General features: G+C 35.8%; 1 protein-coding gene across 8 annotated transcripts in view; it reads right to left on the bottom strand.

Annotated features, from left to right (window-relative positions):
* The window catches only part of EcR (Ecdysone receptor), a 262,376-nt gene that overhangs the window by 5,402 nt on the left and 239,363 nt on the right, over positions 1-17,611 (bottom strand). For 2 of the 8 annotated variants that reach the window (XM_067081782.1, XM_067081775.1), the window contains exons 2-8: positions 15,749-15,922; positions 15,049-15,189; positions 13,537-13,664; positions 11,826-11,906; positions 10,877-10,930; positions 6,062-6,193; positions 1,425-1,574 (exon numbers count right to left, since the gene is read on the bottom strand). In XM_067081782.1, coding sequence (XP_066937883.1) covers positions 1,425-1,574; positions 6,062-6,193; positions 10,877-10,930; positions 11,826-11,906; positions 13,537-13,664; positions 15,049-15,189; positions 15,749-15,922 — 860 coding nt within the window. Of the gene's footprint in view, positions 1-784; positions 935-1,424; positions 1,575-6,061; positions 6,194-10,876; positions 10,931-11,825; positions 11,907-13,536; positions 13,665-15,048; positions 15,190-15,748; positions 15,923-17,611 lie in introns of all 8 variants that reach the window. The other 6 variants (XM_067081783.1, XM_067081778.1, XM_067081777.1 and 3 more) reach the window with 5 other exon arrangements.

The raw sequence follows: 17,611 nt of genomic DNA, 5'->3' as shown, positions 1-17,611 counted from the left end.
GGAGGTACTTCATACATGATGCTCAATGATCACACTGTCAGTAGTATTAAAGATTCTTTGCAATGGACCAATTGTTCAACTTCTCAAAATTTTTCCTGTTCTCCTTTTGCAGTATATTTTAAAATGACTGCTTCAATCTAGTTATATGAAAGCATCCCTTCTCATGTAACTGGTTTTAATAATAATAATAATAATAATAAGAATAAGAATAATATCAGACACTTATCTATCAATATGCCATCAATGACACTTCAGTCTAATTTTTCAGTAAAATTCATTGTTGATGCCCTGTAAAAATCATTATTCTATGTAACAAATTCAAAACTGATAATCACAAACAATAAAAGCAAAACTAAATTAATATGAACCTGACAATTAAAACCCTGAAAACGTTAGCACATTGCTGTTTACTGTACGGTCCTGTATATCATACTTACCCTTTTCAGCAATAACTATTCTCTACAATGATACAGTGTTGTATCATTGGCTTGTGTAGCTTTTACACATTTTCTTTGAACATCCCTAACCCATTTTCTTTGGACACCCCTAACCCATTTTCTTTGGACATCTCTAACTCATTTTCTTTGAACACCCCCTAACCCATTTTCTTTGAGCACCCCCTGACCCATTTTCTTTGAACACCCCTAACCCATACATACACATACTACGACATCCAATGAATGAAATGTGTAATAACCTTTCTGCTACTTGCATTTTACTGTGAAACTCTCCACCTACCTTCCGTCTGTATACTGCATCTATCCTAAATTACAGTTTAAACTACCTTTAGAAGCGTTATTTGATCCTCCCTGAGCAGTGTGTCAAACCCAGGCAGATGTTTGGAGAATTCTACGATCAGCTGCACTGTGAGGATCGTCATGTCAGTGATGTGAGTGAACTTCGCTTCCGAGTCGTCTTCGTTTAAATCATTGCCCTAGAAGGAGCCAAAGAGCCACTGACATACACAGAATATCATACCTGCTCCTTATAACTTAAGGATCCAAAAGAAAGTCTTCGGTTGGGGATGGCTGCGACAGTTCTTGGGATCATGTTAAATATTGTGCCTTACTGGTTCTGGGTAGCCATCTTGAAAACAATTATAACTGACATGGTCTTATGAAAACTGAATCTTTGTCACACCATCACAGGTTGAAGACTTTCTTTTGCTTTGCTTACAACGGCTTCTCAACGCTCCACAGGTTCTCTGGAATGGAGACTTCTGGGTCCTTGTTGGCCTACCTCCTCAAATGCCTGAGGGGCCCCCTGGTTGGCTTACCTTCTCAAGCCTGAGGGCCCCTTGGTGGCCTACCTACTCAAGTGCCTGAGGGCCATACCTCTGCAACCCAGAAATCTCCCAAGAATTCAAAAAACCAATTAGTCTATTGCTGTAAGTAGCACCATTTTCCGCAGGTGTCCCATTATACCTTAAGGAGAGTTATCTGATCTTCGCGCTGCAGAGTGTCGAAGCCTGGAAGTTGCTTGGAGAATTCCACTATGAGCTGAACTGTGAGGATCGTCATCTCGGTTATGTGCTTGAATCTCAAGTCACTTGTATCTTCACCATCGAAGGTAAACTGAAGGAAAGGAAACAGAAAAAGCCACTTGGTGAGGAAAAACGGACCGAAAATGATTCACAAGAGGTAAGGGAACACTAAGGTGGGTGTGTTCAGTTAAATAAATCAGTCAGTGGTATGTACAAGTCTGAGTCGTTGAGGGTAGTGCAAGTAAATACTGAAACAGGGAGTGTGGGTTTCCTATTGGGATTTATGGCCTGTGATTTGAGCATAAACACTGAGTTCATTACTTTAAAATTTTCATCGTAAAAGTATGATCATTAAAATTTCAATCCTCATTGTAAAAAAACAATCTTGTTTGTTTGAAATTCATTGTGAAAAAAACCTCCTATGTTTGAATTTTTCAATGTTTGAACAGACAAGTCATTTTTAGATTCTCAATGTTCTGGTCTAATGTTTTTTAATTAATATTTAAAAGTAGTTTTTAATTTCCATAATAATTAATTTTAATTTTCTATGATTCTTCATCACCTGCCTCTACATATTACGCCACATATTTAGTAAAACAGATGACTTATATTAATGACATAACTTTGAAAATGATAACCTAGCCTATGTATATCAAGAGAGATCTCAATACGAACACAGATACTGAAATGGGATTGAAAAATAAACCTTCATTCTTAGCTGTAATTTGTATTCAGCAAGTAAGTTTCCATTATTTTTTTTTACTGCTTTTCTAATTGACATTCCATCATTAGTCTCTAATTACCAAGAGTCCTCTGTGCATTCAACTGCTCTTAAGTGTTCCTTGTCTCATAGCATAAGTTTCCTCTAAAACTATAATGCCATTATTCTCCAAAACTCATTAATATAAGAAAAGGGCAAGGAAATTTAGTATTTGGCCCTGAACTTCAATTTTCGAACTGGGCATCTCCCATTAACTCAAAATAAAAATGGATCTCTTGTGTTTTTCCCAAAGATGAACCATAATTATAAGCTTTTGAAATATAGATCTGAACTGTATTTGTTTAAAGATGTTTATTCTACTGAACTGAAGACAAACTTCTCCTATTACTTTTTAAGAACGGCCATTTTTTTATGGATACTGGAGTCTTTAATTTCAATGAAATTCTGGGAAAACATAACTATCACTGCAGTAGAATGAAAAAAATAAGCTAGCAAAGCATAATTTTAAACGCTGTAATTACATGCTTGACTTCTCTAGCTCTGTTCAAGATTATAATGCCAAATACAGTGCTGTATATGGCTTAATTGCAGCAGTCAAAAGTTGACATGAAAAACTTCCCTGTCATAACAACATCAGCTTTACATTTAAAGAGGATTCACTGTCATCACTGACCTATTAACATCACTTTGCATATGTTAGTTATAGACAAGTGGGTGACAGTGGCTGAGTCTTTTGGAAGATTCTTACTCAGTGGCTGAGTCTTTTGGAAGGTTCTTTCTCAATGGCTGAGTCTTTTGGAAGGTTCTTTCTCAGTGGCTGAGTCTTTTGGAAGGTTCTTTCTCAGTGGCTGAGTCTTTTGGAAGATTCTTACTCAGTGGCTGAGTCTTTTGAAAGATTCTTACTCAGTGGCTGAGTCTTTTGGGAGATTCTTACTCAGTGGCTGAGTCTTTTGGAAGGTTCTTACTTAATGGCTGAGTCTTTTGGAAGGTTCTTACTCAGTGGCTGAGTCTTTTGGAAGGTTCTTACTCAGTGGCTGAGTCTTTTGGAAGGTTCTTACTCAGTGGCTGAATCATTTGGAAGATTCTAACTCAGTGGCTGAGTCTTTTGGAAGGTTCTTACTCAGTGGCTGAGTCTTTTGGAAGGTTCTTACTTAATGGCTGAGTCTTTTGGAAGAAACTTAGTGGCTGAATCATTTGGAAGGTTCTTACTCAGTGGCTGAGTCTTTTGGAAGGTTCTTACTCAGTGGCTGAGTCTTTTGGAAGGTTCTTACTCAGTGGCTGAGTCTTTTGGAAGGTTCTTACTCGGTGAGTCTCATGGATTTGGTTCTTTTCTTTTCCTCCATCAAAGTCAGTGAATATCATAACTGTCCAACTTCTTTATCAGCGTCTTGTCCCAAAGTTTATCCCTCATTTAAGAACAAAATCACTTAAGCCAACCCTAACAAAGTCTACAAATGTGACTCATTCGTCAATTTAAGCTGCACTTTAATAATAATAATAATAATAATAATAATAATAATAATAATAATAATAATAATAATAATAATAATAATAATAATAATAATAATAATAAGCACATCTGGTAGTGTTTCAGTTTACTTGGCACTTACAAGATCATGCAAAAAAAGTTAAAAAGCAACGTACTGTACATGCAAGGTACCCAAACCACCAAAAAATTACAGATTGCAATTAAGTATACTTATCAATCTAGTATGTCTTTTGTTAGAAGCAGTCTGATTGCGGTGTTAGTTACAGGACAGTCTCATAAGATTGGCTAAGATTATATAATGATTTTTTTTTTTTAACCATTTCAGAGGAAAAACCACATCCTGCACAAGTACAAAGAGAATGTACCCATTTTACACGAGAAAGTGCAAGAATTTTGAAGAAATCAATCAACAAAGCAACAACAAAGTAAAATTCATCATTAAACTGATGTTACAAAAATAAGCAGTTAGTGTACTTTGTTAAATGTTCAGATCAATGTGATATCACAAAAAAAAAAAAAATGTCATCAGCTATAAGAGCAGTCATAATCCTTGGTCTACAACGGTCGAGGAACAACAAACAACCTATTACAACTGTTCACTATTTTTGGACATGGATAAATAAAAATTATTGTCATGATACTATTCTACAGTGATTAAAATAATCCTATGCAGGTACTTGATCACCATATGAAATATAATTCTCCCAACTGGGATGGATATACTTCCTGTACCGTATATAATTCCTCTGTCTACATTAGAACCTACAAAAAAAACACCTTTATTTTCACATCTAAGAAGTTAACTACAAAGCAGTGAAAGGTAATTTTGACGCTATTCACGGCTGCTCACAGAACTAAGTTTTCAAATTCAGCTCAAAAGCCACGAAAAACAAAGTAAAAATCAGGGTACAGTATTTGATTAACTATACAAAAGTGTTACAGGTTTCTTGTGGGGGTAAAATAAGGTTACTTATTGGGCTTGGAATGATGAAAGTGATGACTACAAAATTCTGATGGTTGTCTCACGTCCTTTTTTTTTTTTTGCGTCACTAACAAGGACATTAATAGTCAATTTACTCTGTCTAGTTCACAAAAAATGAAATGTGACTGTTCCCACATGTTTTGAGAATTGATAACACTGCCAAAAGTTGTGACAACATACATCTTTCTGAGTGATAATTGCTAAACTGGGATTAAATTCAACAGTGTTTAGAAAATCATCATAAAGATTACTTAAAACACCGAATAAATGAAAACACTATGCATTTAAAACTTGTTCAAAAGATTTCCATTTCAAATTAGGAGAAACTAATATAATTCTAGCATCACTAATCCATTTAAAGTGGGATTTTATGAAGTATACTCACACAAAACAAATGCAATTAATAAACAAAAACAAATCACAGCGACCAAGAGGCCAAAGTACATTTCATACTACTCTTATACATACAAAAACAATGTGACAAATTCAAAAGGTAAAACCAGGGTATTGACATCTTTCTTTTCTTTTTTTTTTTTTTTATAAAATTTAACAATTCTTTTCTAAGAGAATCATATTTTCGAGGTATGTACCATGGCCAGGTATGCACAAACTTAGGGAGTCCCTATTTATTAATAATATTTAGCACAGCAATGGGGAAATATCTGCAATTCTTCTGGGTGGATTTGGCAAGCCTTGGGGAAAACTGAAATCTTAACTAAGCGGCCGGGTTGAACTATATTTTACTAATAATATTCTGTACTGTTGAAATAATAAACGCAACATTCTGGGATTTGCCAAGCCTTGGGTGAACTGTAATCTTAACCTAAGTGGCCAGGCTAAACTATTTCTTAACTAATATTCAATAATATGAAAATAATAAATGCAATTATCCAGGGTGAATTTGCCAAGCCTTGGGGGAACCGAAATCTTCATTTAAGTGGCCAGGTGAAACTATTCATTACTAATATTCAGTAATGTGCAAGTATTTTCCAATCATTCTGGGTGAATTTGCTAAACCTCGGAGAACTGAAATCTTAATTTAAGTGGCCACGTGAAACTAATTATTTGATCTGGCAAGCCTTGGGGAAACTGAATCTAAATGGGCAGGTGAAACTATTCATTACTAACATTCAGTAATGTATAAATATTTTTCAACCGTTCAGTGTGAATTTGCCAAACCTCGGAGAACTGAAATCTTAATTTAAGTGGCCAGGTTAAAACTACTCCTTATTTGATTTGGCAAGCCTTGGGGAAACTGAACCTTAATCTAAACGGGGCGACTGAATAATATTCAGCAACGTGGAAATAATATCCGAAATGATCTTGGGTGGTCAGCAACAGATACAAATCCACTCACAGTCTTCGCACAGAGAACGAGGTACTCACTTTTATTTTCTTCATGTCTGCCTCGGAGGGCTGTTCAAACTCCTCCTGGTAGTAGACTAGAGTGTGGATCAGTTCCTGCTGCTCGTGGGTCAGAGGCTTGGCACCGGTTCCTCCTCCTCTTGATAAAGGCAACTGCAATGCAAAGGGATGGCATGAGAATGCATGGCAAAGCGAGCAAGCAAACTGAAAGCGAAAAAAGTCTCTGACAGTTAATGAAGTCGAGATAAACGCCCTCTCTTGAAATCTGATGGCCTTTGTGAATGGTATCGTGACTGAGGAAAATTATTGCACATTTCGACTTTCAAATAAATTGACTTGTATCTGTGCCTTATTAAAATGACTGAACTTCTGAAAGTCACAGAGTAACATGAAAATGATTGTGGCTCTCGTGAATGTTATATCCTTCCCTTTCCTTCTAATACAGAAAATGCTCAGTTTTGGTAATTACATGTCAAAGGGCAATATGGACTGAGCTCTTGTTTTAACTTCACCCTCATTCTTGATTATTAATCTCCAAAACCACAGTGATTCTTCTTTTACAAGCCAAACCAACAAACATTCAATTAATAATATTCACAAAACTTACAACAATATTTGAGACACGAGACGCCATGGATGAATGTACAGAATTACAACCCTGATTTATACAAAAGCAAGTTATGCAATCAATACCACGAGAAGCTGTTATAATAATATCCTATTATAGTCCTCGGTTGACAAACAATGTGTCACAAATGCAACTTTAATCCCTAAGCATACTGAATATTTATACATATATAAGCAGTAGGTTTCGCAAAAATGGCAAAGTAACAAGTTTACGTGCGTTATTTTCTTCCAGTTTAAGTAATCGTTTTAAAAAGGGTTCCCAATAACCAACGAAAAAAAAATTTCTTCTGGTAACTGAATTAAGGCACAAAGACACTTCTTTATAATTTTCCTCTTTGTTTCTTGCTTACGTTTTGTTTACTCTCCACATTTACAGTCTTTTTTTTTTTTTAATTTTATTGGATTAGTTTATGAGGCCAACAAGTTACAACAGAAAAACTCTCTTCATTGCTCCTTTCTCCATTAATTTCTTTAACCTTTTAATTATCTTGTACTTACATCAACTGCCTTTTCCATACACATACACACGCACACACAAAACATACACTTACTGTACTGGTCCTGCATATAGGAATGGTTTACCTACAATATTATGGCCTGACCTGAATGGGCTAAGAAGATCTTGAGTCAAAATGATCGGTTAGAATCGTAAACATCTATAGAGTACTGCTTCTTCTTTCATTTGTTTTTGTCTTCAATTACATACTTTCTCCGCATATGAATTACGTAATCTTTCTTCTTCTACTCAGCAGAATCTTGTTCTGTAAGGCAACAGCCTGTTTTGGTTGGTTCCTTGTGAATACTTGCCCAAATTTAACACTGCCTTTAATTAATCAGGGAAAGGATCTAAGGAAACAGGGACTGAATGTCTGTGATGCTTCTCGAAGTTCTTGGATTAGCGACAATGTTTGTTCAAAAGTGGTTTAACATATAAAGTAAAGTACAGTAACGCAACATTCAAAAAATAAATGAGCTTTTTATTATATGGACATAACACCAAAATTCGAGTTTGCTCGTCAGTGTGATTGACACAGCGCCACCTGTGTCAAATAACCCCTATTTATCAAAAATATTACTCTAATTAGGATTTTCATGCTAAGATCGTTAATTTAAAGAAAAACACAAGAGAATTATATTCAGAATTCAAATCTAGAAACCACACGGAGCATTATGATAAAACACTGACCAAGAGTCATTTACCATAAATATGAAAGGCAGTTATAGCAGCCATATTATTGATCTTATTGGCTTACCAACAGAACTCTGATATATATACACAAAAACACTTTGTATGCAGATAAATCTTTTTAATGTAATACTGAGGTCACCCTGTCACGATATGGATAAATGTTTGAAAGCAAGCAATGTAAATATATTCTATATAAGTATATTATTGGGTTCATGTCACACTCCAGGGTGAAGGTTGATAAAGCATGAAGTCAGGATTTAAACAACACAGTTACACCATCTGGATTGCTTATTTTGCTTAGTATTTGAATCACCAACCCTGAGGACCGTGCACAAAAAATAACACACTGTTCAGTAATTTAATGAAACAACATAGGCAACATTAATATAAACTTTAAAGTAATGGGGGCCATATATTGCAAAATCATAACGTCAGCTAGGTTACTTAAAAACATCTCTCACTTTGCAATTAAATATTTGAAGCCGTAAGCTCAGTGTGGCTTAAAAGTCACAGGCAAAAATGAAAGCAAATTTTCCTTTTCTAGTTATATGCTTGACAGGACAGACAGAAGAGAACTGCTCAAAAACGCAAACAAACACTCTTGCATTCATACTCGAAGTAAAAAACAAACTGCAATCCAAGTTTACTAGAAGCAAGTGACATTATAACTTAAAGAAAAAAACTGGAGAGTCTGTTAGTTTAGTCTAGGAATGTGTTCTTAAATCTAAGTAGCAGATTAGAGAAATCATATACTGATGCTAAATAATGATTCCAAAACTACAAGGACCAGGGGGCAGTTTAACAATACTACATTGCACCAAAAGCTACCAAGATTCTCAAGTGTATTGTACAGTACATAGGACTATGAAGAAGTATCTACTACAGAGTATGAACTATAACCCGTGATTACAAGAAGAAGAGGAAGAAGAAGAAGGAGGAGGAGAATGCTCAAGAGATATGACTGTACAGAAAACAAAAGCTAGAGAAGAGTGTACACTAGAAGTGCTAGTCAAGAAGACGACTTGTCGCAGACACGAAGCAACTTTGTACAAGCTCCACTTCTTCCGTTTCCCCCGCCACAGAACCCAAACACCAATGACATCTAGCAACCTTAACCTGGAACTGTTTTTATGCACAGGTATTTACACGTGAACTGTTTTAAGGGGGGAAATATGGACAACCAGAAATGAACAACTATATTTAATCTCTAGTGAGGAAGGATTGGTCACACACACCTTAGTAAGAGGTAGGATTTGATGGCAAGTGATTGTCACTGCCTAGCAATGACATCTGCAGCAATAAGTACAGTACAGACACAAGGCAATACAGCGTGGGTGTCGTCTTATGAAAACTAACGCAAATTTTTCGCAGATTTTTTTTTTTTAACATTTACTATAAACATACCAGGTCTGCATTCTCCTGCCTAACCCAACTTTCCCTAAGTGCTAAATCCTTCACTCTAAGTTCTGATAACGGATAATTGCCACTAATATCAGTTACTATACCTAAGTAAAATATTTTGAAAACATGTAAAAGACTGTTTCCAATTCATTATTAACTATTTCAGCCAAAATTTTAAGCTTCATGATGTAATTTAAAAAACCCTATTCTCGTTTGTCCCAATCTAGCTGTTCGACTTCAACTTCGTCTCGCTCCAAATTACATTCCTCAAGAACAAACCCTAATAAAGCGTACGCAGCTGACTCAGCCGTTGACAAAGAAATCATATGACTCCTAACTCAGTAAACTATGAAGCTCCTGTCCTTTATCCCTTTGTCCAAGAGCTTCATTTATTCCAGATGAACTGCTGTGTCACACTTGTACTGTTTCACAACAAGGAATTACAGAAATGACCTGGTTCAAGCTGAATCAAAAACAGCAGCAACAGGCAGCAATAATGGCAGTTGTACAAAAAAAAAAAAGAAAAAAAGACTGCATGAAATGAATGGTGGAAATATCATTGTAGCAGTTAGTGTTCCAGGCAATTGGCAGTCTCATTGTTCAGAAAAGCCAAACACACTCTACGGAAATGTACAGTAGACAGGTCAGTGGAAGCACTCTGGGTGGGGATAAAGTCAGATGCATAGTTCTGGATGGATAGTTCCCAACGAATTTTCAATAGATTCTGAACAGATAAGTCTGGATAGATAGTTCTGAGCTCAGATTATAAATAGTTCTGAAAAGATTTTGAATGAATGGTTCTCAATAGATTTTGAATAATAGTTCTGAATGGATTCTGAACAGGAAGTTCTGAAAGAGTTTCAACACATAGTTCTGAAAGATTTTCAACAGGCAGTTCTGAATGGATTCTGAACAGATAGCTCTGAAAACTTGTTAATAGATAGTCTGAACAGATTCTGAATCGATAGCTCTGAATAGATTCTGAAGGACAGTTCTGAACAGATTTTGAATGGACCCTGGGAAAATCATGAAATCCAATCAGATCAGACAAGGGAATTGATAAGTCTAATGTTTCTTTATTATTGAATAGGTCTATTTTTTAAATACAGTGCAACTCTCTGGAGTTAACGGAGAGAATTTTGATGAAATCAGTAACATAAAATAACGAAGTTCTGAAGAACCAAGAGATAAGAAAATAGTACTGTGAACATGGTACGTCTATGCTACAGTCTACCAATGCTACAGAACTATGCAGGATTCAGTACTGCACCTGCAGTGCAAGTTTCTGGGATATATCAAAGTAGAAAAAAACACATAAAGGTTCAGCGGCAAACTACGGTACAGTACCATCCAAACAGAAGCCGAAAAAAATAAAGAAAAAAAAAAAAATAAAAGCATTATGGAACACCATGACAAAATTATCAAATCAAATTATTCCCAGTCAAAACAAGGGACATTAAGGAGTGAAGACAAAAAAAAAAAAAAAAGACACGTTCAACTTCCACATGAAAAAGACAGACCGGTTTTTTTTCTGAAAAAAACATCTTTGAGTATCCCACATTATATTCAGCATGGTTACGTTATACGACCAAAAATTCAAAAATGAAAAAAAAGCGTACCTTAGAATCTCTACCTTCTTCCTCTGAGGATTCCTTTTCCTGAGGCCAATCCATCTGAAGGAGATGGCATCAGTGTATAATACAACATAAAAATGAAAAAAAAAACACGTCTTTTCTAACAGAGAATGTGGCTCTGGACTAATATATATCTCTGTATTTTTCTCTCCATCCTGCATATTAAAAGTTTAAAAATCCTATTCCAGAAGGGTTAACAGTTTATATTCCAGTTAGACTGTCTTTCTCTCTCTCTCTCTCCCTCTCTCTCTCTCCAGATCTATCAATGCAAAGACCATTTTTTGCTTGCGAGAAATAAAAACATAATAAATCAGCCTCCTGGTACAATCTTTAGTTTTCTCTCTCCATCCTCCATATGATGACTGTTGAAAGAAAGACCTATTTCACATTTCAGAAGGGTTACAAGATTACATACCATCTACCAATGCAAAGACCTTTTTGTATTTACGAGAAATAAAGACTTCAGTCTTCGCTGAAGAGTTGGCAAGTTTTGGGCGCAGGGTGCGAACTCTAGAGTGAACTAGGATCGAAATGGCGTTTCTAGTTATTTCCAAAATATACCTACAGGGTTCAAGCTACGTCAGTAGTGTCTATACAATGTCATTAGCCTACACACACACCATAAATATGAATGCTGTACTCTAAGAAGAACAATGATATTAATAACAATAAAAAGGTTTCGACCAAACTCTGTACTGCTGTTATGTGCTGCATAGTTATTTACCGAATGAAACAACTGGCGCCTGTAGATCTCTATGTTACAGTGCACACAGCAGATATATAAATATATATGCATAAATAAACCAATGAATGAATGAATGGATAACTAACAACTGAATGATATACCTATTGACAGAATGCAATAATAATCATAATCATAATAATAATAATAATAAATAAATTTTGATGCGTGGGCCAAATCGGGTTTACTTACTGGGGTTATACTGAAGCTACCGGTTCCGTTATTACTTTTATACGAAGGAACTGAAGCACTCGACGGTCCTTTTGGTTTACACTGAAATGAAGCAATGTTTTTCTCTTTACATGCTGGAATGCTCCCTCAATTTTTTAAATTTTTTAAATTTTTTTTTTTTTTTTTTTTTTTTTTTACTGGCAACTCATCAATTTCATCATCAACCTCATTTCAATGCTTTGACAATGTCTTGACAATGTGCAGGCAAGATTCAAACACACTCTCTCTCTTTTTTAGGGTGGGGGGAGCTGTGGGGGGCTTGGAGAGGGTGTGGGTGTTTTTTTTTTTTTTTTTTTGCTCTAAAATGTAAGATCAGTCAAACTGCTCTCACAAAGCTACCCGGTGTTGTCCAAAGGACACCTCTCTTTTTTTTTTATAATCTCTCACATGGATGTAGATGCCACATTTCTGTTGTTGTTCAACATCTCAAAAATACATCAGAAATTTTTTTTTACTACCTAAAGACAAGAGCTTTTGTTTATTCATTTTCAGCATCATCGTGACTCGAGGGAGAACATTCTCGAAATGGGGATGGACTTGGCCTCCTGGTGTGGTGAGAATATAATTTGTTTGATCAAAGGGCAATTAGATTAACAGACCTACTCTTCTATATTGATGGGGCTGAAGCATATATATATATATATACATACATATATATACAAATATGTATATACATCTATATCTATATATATATAGATATAATATATGTATATATATATATATATACAATATATATATATATATATATATATATATATATATATATATATATATATATATATATATATATATATATATATATATATATATATATAAATACACACATACATAAATATAAGACTGTATCAAGAATGAGTAACTGCCTGCTGTAAATTGTTTACAATTCGGTTTGATAACGAAAACATGGGTTTAGCATAATGCTAAACAAGATCGAATTATCTTAGTACGTTAAAGCAATGCAGTTCAGGTCAATGAGCTCATTATGAAACGAGAGCTTTAAGCATGAAAAAAATTGTTTAAAAAAATCGGAAATGAGAAGCATTTAAATATGTTAACAGAATTACGAATATTCCACGGTTTAGCCTTCCAGAACCATTACTATTTTCTATTGCAATTTTCCTTTTAATTAAAGCGTATGAAAATTGGTTCAAGGAGATTCCCCATTTTAAGGAATTGGAATTGGAATATAGAGTTGAGGCCAAAGGCCAAGCACTGGGACCTATGAGGTCATTCGGGGCAATGCACGAACTTATGAAGGCATCATCGCAATGATTTGCAAGCCAAATCCTTCACCAGAAGGCCAAGTTTCTGAGCCACTTCGCAAGCAAAGTCGTTTCCTGAAAGAACAGACTGTACAGGCTACCATGACATGAAAAAGCATTACTTTTTTAGGAGGGCGCGCCATTCAAAGCACACGCGACCCGTCCACTGGCTTAAAAAAAAAAAAAAACAAGTACAGTAATATATAAAAAAAAATTACAGATGAACAAGAGAAAAACTGTTCTGGGAAATAAAGGATATATATAATATATATAAATATATATATAAATGCACTATTTTTTGAGAGGCATGTGTCATTCATGAAAGTGTTTGATTTCTACTACGACGACGAGAGAGAGGAACCCCTCCTCTCTCAGGAGAGAGAGGAACCCTCCTCTCCCAGGATACTAACGGGGCTGAGAGGAGAATGCTTATTGTCCTCTACTAAGGGGGAACCGGCCGACGGGTAGTCCTTCTTATCCTTCTCTCTGGCTTTCTTCTGCTCTCGTTTCACCTGGCACTGGGACTCCGGGACCACACCTGCAATTAAGGAGATGGTTGGGAAAACGGCGGTTCAAAGGGATGGGAGAAAAGTGGCTCTAAAGTCACCTTCCTGATTGGATTCGTTCTCAGGTCAGGCGACGTTTGGCAAGAACGTTCTGAAGTCACCTTCCTGACTGAATTTGCTCTGAGGTACAGTGTGTTTTGGCAAGTTCGTTCTAAAGTCACCTTCCTGACTGAATTTGCTCTGAGGTAAAGTGTGTTTTTGCAAGATCATTCTAAAGTCACCTTCCTGATTGGATTTGTTCTCAGGTAAGGCGACGTTTGGCAAGATCATTCTAAAGTCACCTTCCTGATTGAATTTGCTCTGAGGTAAAGTGTGTTTGCAAGCAAGTTCGTTCTAAAGTCACCTTCCTGACTGAATTTGCTCTGAGGTAAAGTGTGTTTTGGCAAGATCATTCTAAAGCCACCTTCCTAACAGAATTTGCTCTGAAGTAAAAAGTGTGTTTTGGCAAGAACGTTCTGAAGTCACCTTCCTGACTGAATTTGCTCTGAGGTAAGGTGACATTTGGCAAGAACGTTCTGAAGTCACCTTCCTGACTGAATTTGCTCTGAGGTAAAGTGTATTTTGGCAAGATCATTCTAAAGTCCCTTTCCTAACAGAATTTGCTCTGAGGTAAAGTGTGTTTTGGCAAGTTCATTCTAAAGTCACCTTCCTGACTGAATTTGCTCTGAGGTAAAGTGTATTTTGGCAAGATCATTCTAAAGCCACTTTCCTAACAGAATTTGCTCTGAAGTAAGGTGACTTTGGCAAGAACGTTCTGAAGTCACCTTCCTGACTGAATTTGCTCTGAGGTAAAGTGTGTTTTAGCAAGATCATTTTAAAGTCACTTTCCCTAACCGAATTTGCTCTGAGGTAAGGTGACATTTGGCAAGTTTTGTTAGAAAGTCCGCCATCTTGACTGACTTTGATCTGAGGTCAGATAAAGGACGTCTGAGAATGAGACTTCCCTGACGTGGAATACTACTACTACTACTACTACTACTACTACTACTACTACTACTACTACTACTACTACTACTACTAATAATAATAATAATAATAATAATAATAATAATAAACTGGACATTTAGGGGAGAGATTAGATCAACAACTAAATTCTTGTAGAGTAAAAAATTTTGTAATACAGCACAGGAATAATTTTGTTAGTATATTACTTCCCCAGTAATGACAATAAAGAAAAAATATATGTACTTATAAAAGACAAAAAAAAAATGTAATACCAAAAAAATGATTTGTCTACTTTGCTTCACAGCAACGGCAATAATACAAAACATACCCTTAAAATTATACAAGCAATAAAAAAAAAAAAACACAAGTAACAAAACGAATTGATAAACGTAAGAACCAATGAAAACTCACACTCAGGCCGCATGCCGACGTTTAAACATTTCTTGAGGCGGCACTCCTGACACTTCCGCCTCATGTACATGTCCATTTCGCAATTGTTTCCGTATTTACACTGATAGACGGCGTTTTTCGTGATGGAGCGTCGAAAGAATCCTGGAAGAAGAGTGGGGGGGCTGTTAGAGGAGGAAGATCGCCTGAGTGAACGTGCGCGTGTGCGCGCGTGGGTAAAGTACATACACCTGTATATATATATATATATATATATATATATATATATATATATATATATATATATATATATATATATATACACACACATTGCATTACATTAAGCCAATGAGAGAGAGAGAGAGAGAGAGAGAGAGAGAGAGAGAGAGAGAGAGAGAGAGAGAAATTATCATCACCATATTTCCAAACTGATAGAGAGAGAGACAGATTGACAGAGATTACACTAAGCCAAGAGAGAGAGAGAGAGAGAGAGAGAGAGAGAGAGAGAGAGAGAGAGAGAGAGAGAGATATTCTCATTACCATATTTCCAAACTGAGAGAGAGAGAGAGAAAGAGAGAGAGATTCTCATTAGAGAGAAAGAGAAAGAGAGAGAGAGAGATTCTCATTAGAGAGAAAGAGGGAGGGAGATTCTCATCAGAGAGAGAGAGAGAGAGAGAGAGAGAGAGAGAGAGAGAGAGAGAGAGAGAGAGACTCTTCTCCTCACCTTTACACCCCTCGCAGGTGAGGGCATTGTAATGGTACCCGGAGGCGCGGTCGGCGCAAACCAGACACAGCTCCTCCTGCTGGCGGGGTATGGGGCCTTTCTTCTTCTTGAGGTCGGAGTAGGAATCCATGCTGTAGCCGTTGAGAGAGGACGGCGGTGACATGTCATCTCGGCCTGCGAAGGAGGGAAGGGGAAGAATTGAATAACTGTGGCGAGGAGGGGGAGGTTACGATGACGGTCATAAAAACTGTTATGTAATGCGGTGGACAACATTGTAATGGCAACAAGAATAAGATGAAAATAATGAAAACTGTAACTCAAAGAGACAGACAACATTGTAATGGCAATAAGAATGATGATGATGACGTGGACGAAGGAAGAGGAGGAATTTGATAACTGTGGAGAAGAAGGGAATGTTACGATGATGATAGTGAAAATGGTAAAAAAATTGTTATATAATTAGGTAGACAACATTGCAATGGCAATACGAATATGTTATGTTGAAAATCATACAAATTTTAGTATAGGGTGTAAACATTGCAATGGCAATAAGATTAATGACATTGACAATAATAATGATGGTGATGCGGACGAAGGAATAGGAGGAATTTGATAATTGTGGAGAGGGAGGGAACTTGACGACGATGATAATAATGAAAATGGTAATAATAATTGTAATAATAATGAGTTATTGTAACCACACTTTCTAGCATTATAAAAAAATATATTTAAACAAATACATTTCTTCAAGTTTATTTACAACAACAACAATAATAATAATAATAATAATAATAATAATAATAATAATAATAATAATAATAATAATAATACCTGAGTTTCCAAGAATGAATTAATCGCGTTCTCTTAAGTCATCATACGATGCCATACATCCTCCCCCTACCATCCCTTAACGACCTCACCCCCCTCCCCCGAAAAACCTGACACATGAAAATCCCCAGAATCTCGAAGCACACACACAAAAAAAAAATAAATCAAGAGGAAAAAGGACTTTTATGGGTCATATGTGTAGCAGAGTAATAAATGAAAATAAAATAAAATAAAATAAAATGTTTAAAAAAACAGATTCTAAAAGAGAAAAAAAGGACTTATGAGTCATATGTGTGGCACAGTAATAAAATAAAATAAAATAAAATAAAATAAAATAAAAGAAAAGAAAATAGAGAGAGTTAAGAAAACAGAATCTAAAAGAGAAAAGCAAAGGAATTTTATGAGTCATATGTGTAGCACGGTAATAAAATAAAATGAAATGAAATAAAATAAAATAGAGTTAAAAAAACAGAATGAAAGAGAAAAAAGTACTTTTATGAGTCATATATGTAGCACAGTAACAAATGAAAAAAAAATAAAAAATAAAAGTTAAAAAATAAAGAATCTAAAACAGAGAGAAAACAGGACTTACGAGTCATATGTGTAGCACAGTAACAAATGAAAATAAAACAGAATAGAGAGAGATTAAAAAGCAGTACAGTAACGGAGGAGACAGGGAAAAATCGGAGAGGGACAGCAGCAGCAGCAACAACTGCCTGATATTACTTAGTTCCGCCAAGTTGCGTTCTGCATGACAGAGTCACTTCCGCATGTGCTATGACACTCGTCGTTTGGACGGGATATAAATTCTCTCTCTCTCTCTCTCTCTCTCTCTCTCTCTCTCTCTCTCTCTCTCTCTCTCTCTCTCTCTCCCTGAATGTCAGTCTGTTTATGCTAATTTCTGTCTCCTTCTATCTCCCTCTGTTAGTCTCTCTCACTGTCTGTTTGTGTGTGGCTATTATCATTATCACCTCTCTTGACTCCCTGATACTAATTTACATACGATGTATATATGTATATATATACACATGTATG

The sequence above is a fragment of the Macrobrachium rosenbergii genome, chromosome 37, assembly GCF_040412425.1.
Source record: "Macrobrachium rosenbergii isolate ZJJX-2024 chromosome 37, ASM4041242v1, whole genome shotgun sequence".
Classification (NCBI taxonomy): Eukaryota; Metazoa; Arthropoda; class Malacostraca; order Decapoda; family Palaemonidae; genus Macrobrachium; species Macrobrachium rosenbergii.
The sequence above is the reverse complement of the archived record's forward strand: the minus strand, read 5'-3'. Positions and strand labels throughout refer to the sequence as shown.